Source organism: Brachionichthys hirsutus, chromosome 6, assembly GCF_040956055.1.
Source record: "Brachionichthys hirsutus isolate HB-005 chromosome 6, CSIRO-AGI_Bhir_v1, whole genome shotgun sequence".
NCBI lineage: Eukaryota > Metazoa > Chordata > Actinopteri > Lophiiformes > Brachionichthyidae > Brachionichthys > Brachionichthys hirsutus.
The window spans coordinates 185,723-200,500 of record NC_090902.1 but is presented as its reverse complement, the minus strand read 5'-3'; the positions used below and the strand labels follow the sequence as shown (position 1 = coordinate 200,500).

General features: G+C 53.8%; 1 protein-coding gene across 1 annotated transcript in view; it reads left to right on the top strand.

Annotated features, from left to right (window-relative positions):
- The window catches only part of fat2 (FAT atypical cadherin 2), a 34,795-nt gene that overhangs the window by 7,594 nt on the left and 12,423 nt on the right, over positions 1 to 14,778 (top strand). The window contains exons 3-15 of the mRNA XM_068740238.1: positions 1,840 to 1,898; positions 3,636 to 3,953; positions 4,067 to 4,268; positions 4,693 to 4,832; positions 4,917 to 4,979; positions 5,143 to 5,355; positions 5,444 to 5,654; positions 5,774 to 9,444; positions 9,515 to 9,911; positions 11,967 to 12,166; positions 12,599 to 12,752; positions 13,339 to 13,572; positions 14,389 to 14,778. Of these exons, the coding sequence (XP_068596339.1) occupies positions 1,840 to 1,898; positions 3,636 to 3,953; positions 4,067 to 4,268; positions 4,693 to 4,832; positions 4,917 to 4,979; positions 5,143 to 5,355; positions 5,444 to 5,654; positions 5,774 to 9,444; positions 9,515 to 9,911; positions 11,967 to 12,166; positions 12,599 to 12,752; positions 13,339 to 13,572; positions 14,389 to 14,778 (6,252 nt within the window). The remainder of the gene's footprint in view (positions 1 to 1,839; positions 1,899 to 3,635; positions 3,954 to 4,066; positions 4,269 to 4,692; positions 4,833 to 4,916; positions 4,980 to 5,142; positions 5,356 to 5,443; positions 5,655 to 5,773; positions 9,445 to 9,514; positions 9,912 to 11,966; positions 12,167 to 12,598; positions 12,753 to 13,338; positions 13,573 to 14,388) is intronic.

Genomic DNA, 14,778 nt, shown 5'->3' with positions numbered 1-14,778 from the left:
GCCGTGGATAACATGGTAGGATGCTTGTCGGCCGTGGTTAACATGGTAGGATGCTTGTCGGCCGTGGTTAACATGGTAGGATGCTTGTTGGCTGTGGTTAACATGGTAGGATGCTTGTCGGCTGTGGTTAACATGGTAGGATGCTTGTCGGCCGTGGTTAACGTGGTAGGATGCTTGTCGGCCGTGGTTAACATGGTAGGATGCTTGTCGGCTGTGGTTAACATGGTAGGATGCTTGTCGGCCGTGGTTAACATGGTAGGATGCTTGTTGGCTGTGGTTAACATGGTAGGATGCTTGTTGGCTGTGGTTAACATGGTAGGATGCTTGTTGGCTGTGGTTAACATGGTAGGATGCTTGTTGGCTGTGGTTAACATGGTAGGATGCTTGTTGGCTGTGGTTAACATGGTAGGATGCTTGTTGGCTGTGGTTAACATGGTAGGATGCTTGTTGGCTGTGGTTAACATGGTAGGATGCTTGTCGGCCGTGGTTAACATGGTAGGATGCTTGTCGGCCGCGGTTAACATGGTAGGATGCTTGTAGGCCGTGGTTAACATGGTAGGATGCTTGTTGGCTGTGGTTAACATGGTAGGATGCTTGTCGGCCGTGGTTAACATGGTAGGATGCTTGTCGGCCATGGTTAACATGGTAGGATGCTTGTCGGCCGTGGATAACATGGTAGGATGCTTGTCGGCCGTGGTTAACATGGTAGGATGCTTGTCGGCCGTGGTTAACATGGTAGGATGCTTGTTGGCTGTGGTTAACATGGTAGGATGCTTGTCGGCTGTGGTTAACATGGTAGGATGCTTGTCGGCCGTGGTTAACGTGGTAGGATGCTTGTCGGCCGTGGTTAACATGGTAGGATGCTTGTCGGCTGTGGTTAACATGGTAGGATGCTTGTCGGCCGTGGTTAACATGGTAGGATGCTTGTTGGCTGTGGTTAACATGGTAGGATGCTTGTTGGCTGTGGTTAACATGGTAGGATGCTTGTTGGCTGTGGTTAACATGGTAGGATGCTTGTTGGCTGTGGTTAACATGGTAGGATGCTTGTTGGCTGTGGTTAACATGGTAGGATGCTTGTTGGCTGTGGTTAACATGGTAGGATGCTTGTTGGCTGTGGTTAACATGGTAGGATGCTTGTCGGCCGTGGTTAACATGGTAGGATGCTTGTTGGCTGTGGTTAACATGGTAGGATGCTTGTCGGCTGTGGTTAACATGGTAGGATGCTTGTCGGCCGTGGTTAACATGGTAGGATGCTTGTCGGCTGTGGTTAACATGGTAGGATGCTTGTCGGCCGTGGTTAACATGGTAGGATGCTTGTCGGCCGTGGTTAACATGGTAGGATGCTTGTCGGCTGTGGTTAACATGGTAGGATGCTTGTCGGCTGTGGTTAACATGGTAGGATGCTTGTTGGCTGTGGTTAACATGGTAGGATGCTTGTTGGCTGTGGTTAACATGGTAGGATGCTTGTCGGCTGTGGTTAACAGATGAGCTGGTAGATTTTACTGGGACATAAAAACAGGCCAGTCATCCGTCCCGCCGGGTTTCACCGGTCCAACCGGCTCCCAGCAGCCAACCAATCTGAGTGCAGCATGCTGGATAGTTGTTTCTGCAGGCAGGTGGGCTGAAGGGCAGGTGTGTAAAAAACAGGTTGCGTAGTTTCACACGTGGAGACGCACGACCACACGGAGGTGTGAGCGACGCCTTCACCCTCTGAGGTCGGATTCACATCTCCAGTCGAGCTCCGAGGCCACAGATGTTAGCCGAGTCAGCAGTAACTCTCTCTCTCTCTCTCTCTCTCTCTCTCTCTGTGTGTGTGTGTGTGTGTGTGTGTGGGAGCAGGTGTGGTTCGTACCTTGTCAGCCTTGGATCGGGAGGATAAACCCGAACACATCTTTGAGGTGAGACTGAAATGTCTTTCTGTATTTGTGGGTCGAGTCAGAACCACGATGGCATTGTTGTTGTTTAAAGTGAGAAGGAGGAGGGGTTAAAGGGGTTAAAGGGGCGTGGTCTTTGTCTACCATTGAACACTTGCATAATGGTCCTGAGCACTGGATGATACAAACGATTGATATAATTATGACTGTGAATGAAGAACCCCCAGAGAACCCCCTGAGGTCCCACCCAGACCCCCCTGAGAACCCCCTGAGGTCCCACCCAGACCCCCCTGAGAACCCCCTGAGGTCCCACTCAGACCCCCCAGAGAACCCCCTGAGGTCCCACCCAGACCCCCCTGAGAACCCCCTGAGGTCCCACTCAGACCCCCCAGAGAACCCCCTGAGGTCCCACTCAGACCCCCCCTGGGAACCCCCTGAGGTCCCACTCAGACCCCCCTGAGGTCCCACCCAGACCCCCCTGAGAACCCCCTGAGGTCCCACCCAGACCCCCCTGAGAACCCCCTGAGGTCCCACTCAGACCCCCCAGAGAACCCCCTGAGGTCCCACTCAGACCCCCCTGAGAACCCCCTGAGGTCCCACCCAGACCCCCCTGAGGTCCCACTCAGACCCCCCAGAGAACCCCCTGAGGTCCCACTCAGACCCCCCCTGGGAACCCCCTGAGGTCCCACTCAGACCCCCCTGAGGTCCCACCCAGACCCCCCAGAGAACCCCCTGAGGTCCCACTCAGACCCCCCCTGGGAACCCCCTGAGGTCCCACTCAGACCCCCCTGAGGTCCCACCCAGACCCCCCAGAGAACCCCCTGAGGTCCCACTCAGACCCCCCCTGGGAACCCCCTGAGGTCCCACTCAGACCCCCCTGAGAACCCCCTGAGGTCCCACTCAGACCCCCCAGAGAACCCCCTGAGGTCCCACCCAGACCCCCCTGAGAACCCCCTGAGGTCCCACTCAGACCCCCCTGAGAACCCCCTGAGGTCCCACCCAGACCCCCCTGAGGTCCCACTCAGACCCCCCAGAGAACCCCCTGAGGTCCCACTCAGACCCCCCCTGGGAACCCCCTGAGGTCCCACTCAGACCCCCCTGAGGTCCCACCCAGACCCCCCAGAGAACCCCCTGAGGTCCCACTCAGACCCCCCCTGGGAACCCCCTGAGGTCCCACTCAGACCCCCCTGAGGTCCCACCCAGACCCCCCAGAGAACCCCCTGAGGTCCCACTCAGACCCCCCCTGGGAACCCCCTGAGGTCCCACTCAGACCCCCCTGAGAACCCCCTGAGGTCCCACTCAGACCCCCCCTGGGAACCCCCTGAGGTCCCACTCAGACCCCCCTGAGGTCCCACCCAGACCCCCCTGAGAACCCCCTGAGGTCCCACCCAGACCCCCCTGAGAACCCCCTGAGGTCCCACTCAGACCCCCCAGAGAACCCCCTGAGGTCCCACTCAGACCCCCCCAGAGAACCCCCTGAGGTCCCACTCAGACCCCCCTGAGGTCCCACCCAGACCCCCCAGAGAACCCCCTGAGGTCCCACTCAGACCCCCCTGAGAACCCCCTGAGGTCCCACCCAGACCCCCCAGAGAACCCCCTGAGGTCCCACTCAGACCCCCCCAGAGAACCCCCTGAGGTCCCACTCAGACCCCCCTGAGGTCCCACCCAGACCCCCCAGAGAACCCCCTGAGGTCCCACTCAGAACCGCCCGTGGACCGGGTCGTCCCGTAGGAGTGTCTCTGAATGTCTCTTCTTCCTCAGGTCGTCGTCTCCGATAACGGAATCCCGGCTCGACGTTCCACCGCCACCGTTATCATCAAAGTTCTGGACGCCAACGACAACCGGCCGAAGTTCACCGACACGCTTTTCCACATCAAGCTGCTTGAACAGCGCCACCAGATGGGTCAACAGGAAGTGTGTAGGATGGTCGCCCGTGACGACGACGATGGCCCAAACGCTGTGGTGACCTACGAGCTCCAAGACAACGCGGACGAGCGCTTCCAGATCGACGCGGCAACGGGGGTGGTGACATCACACGGCGACTTCTGGCCCGGAAACTACAGCATTCTGTCGGTACGGGTCCGCCGCCAAGTGTCGGGTTCTGGTTCCTTTCCTCAGAAGACGCGGCTGATCTGGTCATGTGACCGTTTCCCACCTGCAATCAATGATTGTTATTGATGTTCCAGGTGAAGGCCACAGACCAGGGCCGCCCACGGCGCTCATCCACAGCCAGACTCGATATCGAGTGGGTGGCCCCCCCGCCGCCGTCGGCCGAGCCAATCACATTCAACGAAGCTCACTTCCCTTTCGCCGTCATGGAGACGGAGGCCGTCACGTACATGGTGGGCATCATCAGGACGGAGACACGGCGGCAGAGGTGGTTCCACATCACAGGTGAACGATCGATCAGTTATCGATCAGAGGCGGAGCCAGTGCTCAATACAGGGGTGAATGTTATTGTACTGACCCGGGAATCTATCAATCGGATCTTGGGTCAGAACTCTGGTATTGATGAAGAAGCGCGACGGGGACACGTGTTACGGCGTGATGAGCGTGTAGAACCACAGAAGAAGAAGCGCTGAGTGCATCCTCAGAGGGGGGCGGGGCTGCAGGTCCAAACCCACAATCCAGGTCCCGCCTTCTACACCCAGGAAGACATTCACCTGTTCACCTGAAAGTCAAAGCCCAGACTCAGAGAGATCCATGCTAAATTAAGCTAAGCTAAGCTAAAATAATTTTTAGGCTAGTGTTACTTTACCAAGCGCCCCCTACAGGATGCCTCTGCAGGCTCTGACAGATCAATGTGTCTGTCTCTCAGCTGGAGATGACCAGAAGGACTTTGACATCCAGAGGAACACGGGGACCATCTTCATCGCCCGCCGCCTCGACGCCGCCCGCCGCTCCAACTACAACATGACGGTACAGGTGACCGACGGCCATCAGAGAGCTGCCACGCAGGTGAGAAGCACGGTGGCAGGAATCTAGTGGAGATGAAGTCCGGCGCTGTGGTCCGTCGTCTCTGACCCCGTCTCCAAACTGCAGGCCTACATCCGGGTTCTGGACATGAATGAGCATCGCCCCGTCTTCCTGAAGCCGCTGTACCAGGTGAGTCCTGTTGTGAGTCGCCAGCAGAACTACAATGAGTCCACCCCAGTCCAGGTCCCTGTCAGGCTCGGTCTACCATGACTCAGCAGAATGTGTAGGTCATAAGGTCCAGACTGAAAACAGGAAGAACTGATTCTTCCATGTCCACTGCTCCGTCTTCAAGGTGAGGGTCCCTGAGGACACGTCGCCCTGGAAGGACGTCCTGCAGATCGGCGCTGAGGACGCAGACGCCAACAGCAAGCTGGTGTTCTCCGTCCACAGCGGCCTCCACCCCGACAGTACCAAGTTCTTCCACCTGGATCCGAAGAGCGGAGTCCTGGTGCTGGCGGAGGAGCTGGACTATGAGACCATCTCTGTTCACACACTCATCGTCATGGTAACAACACATTGACATGTCAACAGATGTGGGCCAGACCATGCAGGTGGACAAACAGCTGATCGTTTCAGCCCTTTTCTTTCTTCAGGTCCGGGACCAGGAGATCCCAATGAAGAGGAACTTCGTGAAGGTGGTGGTTCAGGTGGAGGACTGTAACGACCACTCACCGGCTTTCCTCAGCCCACGGTACGAGGCCAGGGTCTCCAACCGGGCCCCCAGAGGCTCAGAGGTGGTCCGGGTCAAGGCCCTGGACAGGGACTCCGGCAGCAACGCAGACGTCAGATACTCAGTCCACTCAGGTCAGCAGCTGCTTTAGCTTTGGCTTATGCTAGTTCCTGTTAGCTTCTGGTCACGACATCACTTCCTGAGGCTGGATTAAAACAGAAGAATAAAGGACTCCTCCCCTCTCCTCCTCCAGGTAACATTGACCACATCTTCTCCATTGATCCGGATCTGGGCTCCATCGTTGTGTCCAAGCCTCTGGATCTTCAGCCTGTGGACCATGTCCACCTGACGGTGAAAGCCACCGACCGGGGCTTCCCTCCATTGACTGACATCTGCTCTGTCCACATCAACATTTGGACCTCGGACCACACCCCTCCCGCCTTCCCCTCGGGTGAATACCTGACGGAGATCAGTGAATCAAGCCCTCTTGGAACCCCAGTCATCACCATCTCAGCATCCAGCCCTGCTGCCGTGCATTATGGGATAGAAAGTGGCGACTTAGAGGGGACGTTTCACATCAACCCCTACACTGGGCTGATGTCCATCCAAAAACACCTTGATTTTGAGAGCTGTACCTCCTATGAGATCAAAGTTGCAGCTTTCACGCCGACTGGAGCCTCGGCCAAGACTCTGGTTTTCGTGTACGTCGTTGATGAGAACGACAACGCTCCTGTTTTTCATCAGAGGGCATACCTGGGGCAGGTAAGCGAGTCGGCTCACATCCACAGCGTGGTGAAGGGAGAAGCAAACGCCCCTCTTGTCGTCCAGGCTTCAGATGCAGACAGAGACGCTAACGCTCTGCTGGTCTATCAGATCCTGGAAGCGGAGGCCCAGAGCGTCTTCCAGATCGACTCGAGTACGGGAACCATCTCTTTAATATCACCGGCCGATTTTGAAGCTAAGGCGGAGTTTCACTTCAGCGTGCAGGTGAAGGACTCGGGGGAGCCATCGCTGTACGCCGCCCAACCCGCCAAGGTCACTGTCCATGTCCTGGACGTGAACGACTGCCCACCCCTATTTACCTCCCCGGTGTACGAACCCTCCGTCGTCTACCCGGCTGTCAGGGATGCGGAGGTTGTGCGTGTCGCGGCCCATGACCCCGATTCTCCCGTTTCATTCAGCATCGCTGAAGGGAATCTTCACAACGCCTTTTCAATTCAATCCAGTTCTGGACTCATCACCGTGCGCAACGTGTCTGAGTTTAGACCCTTTTACCAGCTGGTTGTCAAAGCGTCCGATGGCCTCTACCGAGACGTCGCTACCGTCAGGATAAACGTGACCAACCTGACGGCCAGCGGTCTTGAATTTGAGCAGAAGACATATTCAGCCAGCATTCCTGAGAACCTGGAGAACGTGCAGCGTTTGACAGCACTCCGAGCTAGAGGGCGCTATTTAAACGAGCCTCTCTTTTATTCAGTCATAAACCCAAATGGGAGATTTTCAATTTCCAAGACATCAGGTGTTCTTCAGACAACAGGTATCCCTTTTGACCGAGAAGAACAAGACATTTATGACATGGTGGTGATGGTACAAGACACGAGAACCCCACCAAGGACTGCTACAACCCAGGTCAGGGTCTTCATAGATGATTCCAATGACAACGCTCCACAGTTCCTCAACCTGCCTTTTTCAATGATGATTTCTGAAACATCTGAACCAGGAGACGTTTTGTATCAGGTAACAGCTATTGATAGAGATCTGGGAGACAATGGATCCATGATGTACTCATTGGAAGAGAACTACAACCTCTTCAGGATCGATCCCGAGGTGGGGGATGTTTCCCTACAAAGGCCTCTGGACTTTGAAGCGCTTAATAAGTATGTGTTGACGGTGTTTGCTACAGACGAGGGTGATCCCAATCACACCACAGCGGCAGAGCTGAGTATCCAAGTTAGGAATCAAACCAACCCAATCTTCCAGACTCTTCTGTATCCACTTAAAGTCCCTGAAAATGTCCCCCCTTTCACCACCATCTTACATGTCCAGGCCCGAAATCCAGAGGGCTATCGGCTCATCTACAACCTTCAGGAGGAAAGCGCCTCGAACCACTTTCACGTCGACTTCAGGACTGGTGTCCTGACCGTCACCAACCCCCTGGACTATGAGAGTCAAACCTTACACGTGTTAACCGTTCGAGCTACCGACTCTGTGATCGGAGCTTTCTCAGAGGCCTCCATCCAAATTGAAGTTGAGGATGTGAATGATAACGCGCCAGTGTTCTCAAAGGCCAAATACACCGTGAACATTGCTGAGGGGCTTCCAGTCGGGAGCTCTGTGGTCCACCTGTCTGCCCTGGATAGGGACTCTGGCAGGAATAAAGATCTGATCTTCCAGATGGTTAAGACAGAGACTGGGAATGAGACTGGTGTCTTTGACATAGACCCTGATAGCGGGTTGATTATTACTAAACAAGTTCTGGACCATGAAGACACCAAACATTTCAATTTAAAAGTTAAAGTCAGCGACAAAGGGACAATTCCTCTCAGTGCTGAAGCTTATGTCTTCATAAATGTCACCGATGTCAACGACAACCCACCAGACTTTGTCACCTCCAAGTATAAAGCCACGCTTGATGAAATGGCAAAGTGTGGCCACATAGTCATCAAAATCCAAGCTTCGGATCCCGACACCGGGGACCTAAATAACCTCAAGTACAAAATCCTGTCAGGGAATGAGGGCCGGTACTTCAACATCAATGAGTCCTCAGGAATCATCTCCTTCTCCAACGTCTGTAAGAGGAACCTGGATCCGTACTTCAACCTGACGGTGGCGGCGTCTGACGGAGTGTTTCAGAGAACTGCCCGAGTCGACATCGACATGACGAACAGCAACAGACACAGTCCGCACTTCAAGCAGAGCGTCTACGAGACGGAGCTGGCTGAAAATGCTGAGCCGGGAACTCGAGTCATCCAGTTGGTTGCCCTTGACCCTGACGACGGCCTGTATGGCAGCGTTGACTACACCATCATTAATACTTTTGCTGATGAGAATTTTGCCATCGACAATAATGGGCAGATCATCACAACACAACCGTTGGACAGAGAGAACCCCACCCAGAGAGTCATAGCTATCAAAGTGATGGCGAAGGATGGCGGCGGAAAAGTGGCTTTTTGCACGGTCAAGATTATCGTCACAGATGAAAACGACAACAGTCCTCGGTTTAAAGCCTCCCAATACCAGGTGTCCATTCGGTCCAATGTCAATAAAGGTTCGCCTGTCATTCAAGTCATGGCTTATGATGCAGACGATGGTAAAAATGCAGACGTCACCTATACAGTAGATGAAGCTGAAGAGGTGACCGAAGACATCATTGAGATAAACCCCTTCACTGGGGTCGTGAAGGTCAAGGAAAGTCTTCTCGGCATGGAGAACAAGATCTTCAACTTTAATGTCAAGGCACGGGATGGCAGCCTGCCTTTCTACAACTCCACAGTACCTGTTCAGGTCACCGTGGTCGCCCCAGACGTTCCTCTCCCTAAATTCTCAGAACCTCTCTACAAGTTCTCGGCTGCTGAAGACAGCCCCATTGGGACGGAGATAGGCTCTGTGAGGGCCAACTCTGATACGCCCCTTATTTACAGCCTGGTGGACGGGAACACGGTGGACAGCAACAAAGACAAGGTTTTCACTTTGGACAAAGAAAGTGGGACTTTGTTGTTGCAGAAGAACATAGACCACGAGACGACTAAATGGTACCAGATAGATGTGATTGCTCAGGGAAACCACAAGGGGACTGATGTTGCATCACTGGTGTCCATCAGCATCCAGGTCCAAGACGTGAATGATAATCAGCCCGTGTTTGACTCCGGCCCGTACAGAGCCTACCTGGCTGAGAACATGCCTGCTGGAACCTCAGTCATTCAGGTGAGGTCATTTTAACACCAACGTGATTCTACCTTAAATATTTGCACTACAAGTTTCTGTGGACCTACAGGTGACCGCCAACGACCCTGACACCGACACCAATGGTCTGGTGACCTACACCCTGGAATCGCTACCCGATGACATGGTCAGTGACATCACTGAGTTCTTTTCCATTGATGGCGAGCGCGGCTGGATCACCACCGTGAGGGAGCTGGACTGTGAGGCGACCAGGTTCTACAGGTTCACCGCGGTCGCCATGGACCACGGCGGCGACGTGAAGCTGTCGTCCAGCGTCCTGGTGGAGGTGGCGCTGACTGACGAGAACGACAACCCGCCAAAGTTCTCAAATGATGTGTACCACGGCTCTGTGGTGGAGAACAGCGCTCCTGGTGAAGTCCTCGTATCCATGACGACCACAGATGCCGACGTGTCGCTGGAGAACCGTCTGGTGACGTGTTACATCACAGGTGAGGCAGTGTTTGTGTTTGTGTTTGTGTTTGTGTTTGTGTTTGTGCGGTGAATGCACCAAGGTGACGGTGTCATGATGTTCAGTCACACAATAATGACAGAGAGGAAGACAACAGCGACATGCCCCGCCCCAAACAACAAAACAACAATGACATGCCCCGCCCCAAACAACAAAACAACAACGACATGCCCCACCCCAAACAACAAAACAACAATGACATGCCCCGCCCCAAACAACAAAACAACGACATGCCCCACCCCAAACAACAAAACAACGACATGCCCCGCCCCAAACAACAAAACAACAACGACATGCCCCACCCCAAACAACAAAACAACGACATGCCCCGCCCCAAACAACAAAACAACAACGACATGCCCCACCCCAAACAACAAAACAACAATGACATGCCCCGCCCCAAACAACAAAACAACGACATGCCCCACCCCAAACAACAAAACAACAATGACATGCCCCGCCCCAAACAACAAAACAACGACATGCCCCACCCCAAACAACAAAACAACAATGACATGCCCCGCCCCAAACAACAAAACAACAACGGCATGCCCCGCCCCAAACAACAAAACAACGACATGCCCCACCCCAAACAACAAAACAACAATGACATGCCCCGCCCCAAACAACAAAACAACAACGACATGCCCCACCCCAAACAACAAAACAACGACATGCCCCGCCCCAAACAACAAAACAACAACGACATGCCCCACCCCAAACAACAAAACAACAATGACATGCCCCGCCCCAAACAACAAAACAACGACATGCCCCACCCCAAACAACAAAACAACAATGACATGCCCCGCCCCAAACAACAAAACAACGACATGCCCCACCCCAAACAACAAAACAACAATGACATGCCCCGCCCCAAACAACAAAACAACAACGGCATGCCCCGCCCCAAACAACAAAACAACGACATGCCCCACCCCAAACAACAAAACAACAATGACATGCCCCGCCCCAAACAACAAAACAACAACATGCCCCACCCCAAACAACAAAACAACGACATGCCCCGCCCCAAACAACAAAACAACAACGACATGCCCCGCCCCAAACAACAAAACAACGACATGCCCCACCCCAAACAACAAAACAACAATGACATGCCCCGCCCCAAACAACAAAACAACGACATGCCCCACCCCAAACAACAAAACAACAATGACATGCCCCGCCCCAAACAACAAAACAACAACGGCATGCCCCGCCCCAAACAACAAAACAACGACATGCCCCACCCCAAACAACAAAACAACTCCCCCCATCTGCCCCCAGACTTCAACTAAACAGGTCCAGGTCAGGAAAAATGAACAGGTCATAGAAGGTCACTGTCAACAACACAACACCTGTTCAACAATACACCTGGGACGAGGAAGCCCGACAGGTGAGGATAGGAACAGAGACCGACCGACAGGTGAGGGTAGGAACGGAGACCGACCGACAGGTGAGGGTAGGAACGGAGATCGACCGACAGGTGAGGGTAGGAACGGAGACCGACCGACAGGTGAGGGTAGGAGCGGAGATCGACCGACAGGTGAGGGTAGGAACGGAGATCGACCGACAGGTGAGGGTAGGAACGGAGACCGACCGACAGGTGAGGGTAGGAGCGGAGATCGACCGACAGGTGAGGGTAGGAACGGAGATCGACCGACAGGTGAGGGTAGGAACGGAGATCGACCGACAGGTGAGGGTAGGAACGGAGACCGACCGACAGGTGAGGGTAGGAACGGAGACCGACCGACAGGTGAGGGTAGGAACGGAGACCGACCGACAGGTGAGGGTAGGAGCGGAGACCGACCGACAGGTGAGGGTAGGAACGGAGATCGACCGGTAAATGGAGAGCTTTGCCTCGATTTACTTCAAGGCTCAGGTGAAGGTAATGATGACATCATCAGGTGCGTCGGGTTTACATCCTGTGTGGAGTTTATTTTTAAGAGCTCCCTCGTCTCCATGACGGATCAGGTGCACCGACCCCTCACTAAGACCACCTGGACCGGTTCTGGACCGGTTCTCTTTGCAGACGGTGACTCTCTGGACCAGTTCGCCATCATCCAGGAGGACGAAGGCGAATGGGGGTTGATCGCCAAGGAGCGCCTGGACAGAGAGACCCGGGACCGGTACCGGCTCAGGGTCAGCGCCACCGACGGGAGGTTCGAGGCGCCGGTCATCGTGGACCTCCACGTTGTGGACATCAACGACAACAGTCCTCTGTGTGAACAGGTGGGGGCGTGTCACCGTCGATGAAGAGCTGAATCATCTTCATCGGAGTGTTTGAGAGGAACAGCTGAAGAACATTGCTCCTTTGGGGCTGACGCCATCTTGTGATGTAAATATTATGGGATGTATTCAGAAGAGACTCAAACGGTACTTTAGCATCTCCCATCAGGAAGCTAATGTTTTTAGCTTCGAGGCTAGAGTGAAGGTAGAAATGACATCATCAGGACGGTCGGGGGTGTCTCTTCTTCTTCAGGTGTTTTTAATGATCCAACATAGAATCAGATAAAAACAAGCCTCGACTTAATAATTTAGCTTTTACAGTTTTATATAAATATTTAAATGGATGTCGATTAAAGCAGCTGAGGGGTTATTGATCTCTATTAACCGGTAGGTTGCTCACCTGTTATTTTATCCATCCCTGTATTCCTCTTCCAGCTGCTGTACCTGGAGGAGGTGATGGAGAACTCACCCTCCAGCAGGTTTGTGCTGAAGGTGTCGGCTACGGATCCAGACTCGGGGGCTAACGGCCAGGTCTCCTACAGCCTCCACGGCCCCGAGGCCGACATGTTCTATCTCGACCACAGGACCGGTATGACACGCCGTTTGTGTGTTTGCAGTCACAACATGAGCGCCCCTGAGGGCTAGCGTTAGCGATAACAGCGGCGCTACTGCTGCCAGGCAGGCTTTGTGTGGAGCCTTCCTCACAGCGTCCACCTCCCGGTGTCCTGTGAGATACCTGCTAAAGGATGCTAAAGCTGTTGCTGTCGAGAGAGTAAAACATGTGAGAGATTAATTGATCTAATTAATCTCTTCTTTAAAAGCCCTCAACTTGAATTTGTTTTCATTTAAATTCATTACATTATTGTGGCAGATCAAAAGATTGATTTATAACAAAAAGTATCTGTATAAAGTCATTTATTAATGATAACAGATGCAGTCCAGACATTTACATTCTGCTGTATTAGCGAGTATTCGTAGCAATGAGAAGCCCTTTGTCCTTCAAACGTTTCTAATAAGGGACGGTTGGCGACCCAAAGCTAAGGCAGACGACGTGATGCTAACGAGCTAGCATACTAGAGGGCGGGGAAACGTTTAACCTGGCCTCTTCGTGCTGTTGATTTTAAATATTATAAAGCAAGGTCACACATCCATCTTGAATTTCTTGTCTTTCACAGGTGAGCTGTTCACCTTGGCCGTCTTGGACCGGGAGGGGCAGACGGAACACAACCTGGTGGCGAAGGCGACAGACGGCGGCGGTCGCTCGTGTCAGGCGGACATCCTGCTGATGATTCAGGACATGAATGACAACCCTCCTCGCTTCTCGTCCAGCCACTACGAGGTCACCGTGTTTGACAACACGACCGTCAGAACACCCATCGCCGTCTTGTACGCCCAGGATCCAGACACAGGTAGGCCCACCTGAGATATCCAAGATCATCGGGTTTACGAGTGCGTGTTAGATCTTCTACCGAGTCCCAATAGTCCACCTCACGCTCGTTCACGTGACTCACATTTTCATTCACCTGAACCAATGATCTTCTCGGACTTGAAGCCCCCACCCTTGTGTGAGGTCACCTCAACGCTCGTGGTGATTTTTCAGGGGGATGGCTGCTTCAGTCCAAACTGTTTCACTGTGTGAACCTGGACTGATTTGTTAAAATGTATTGGACTGCTTCCTCTTTGAAAAACAACTGAACACACCTTTGAAACTGAATTGAACACCTGAGCGCACACGCCTGCTGTGAAACGGGAGCTGTCGGAGCGCCACGCCTTGGATGTGCAGCAGCTTGTTGGGTCTCCAGAAAGGTTCTCACAGTGAATCACCGAAACCATTTACACCTGATGATGGGGGACACCTCACCTGTAGCCCTGTCCAGCAGGACAAGGTGTGGCCTGACCTGTGGGTCGTCGTCCTGCTGACGGTGGTGGCAGGTGTACTATGGCACGCCCCTCTGGTCCTGGAGTTGCCTCCTCCTCCTCCTCAGAAAGCATCATCTGATGAAGGCCAGAGATTAAATGAACCAAAAACGAAACCTTTCCAACCAATCAGAGCCGGGAGAGCCAGGGGGCGTGTCTTAGAATGATGAGTAATTACTGCTGGGTTTGAATACAGAACCCGATGGAGACTCGTGGTGCGTTCAGGTACATCTCATGCAGCGTTTGTGAACCTTCGTCATGCTCATCGTCGGCCGTTGACTTTCGGTAACGCCCACTTTCTCCTGCAGGTAAAAACGCTGAGGTGAGGTACGCCCTCCTGGGCGACAACGATGGCTACTACTCCTTGAATGAGGTTTCGGGAATCCTGCGATTGGAGCGACCCTTGACATACAACACCCCTCCCACCTTTGACCTGAAGGTGAAGGCCACAGATCGTGGCCTGCCTCGTCACCTCTACTCTGTTGTCACGGTAACGGTGCAGGTAGTCTCCCTGGATAGCTATCAGCCCATTTTCCTGAGCTCGGAGGTCACGGTCCAGCTGCCGGAGACACTGGAGGTCGGGTCCGAGGTGGTGAGCATCGTCACCCTGACTGGAGACAGCGGCAGGTCAGGTGACGTCTTCTACCGCCTCGCGTCTGGAAACGAGCACGGACGGTTCCTGCTGGACCCACGGACAG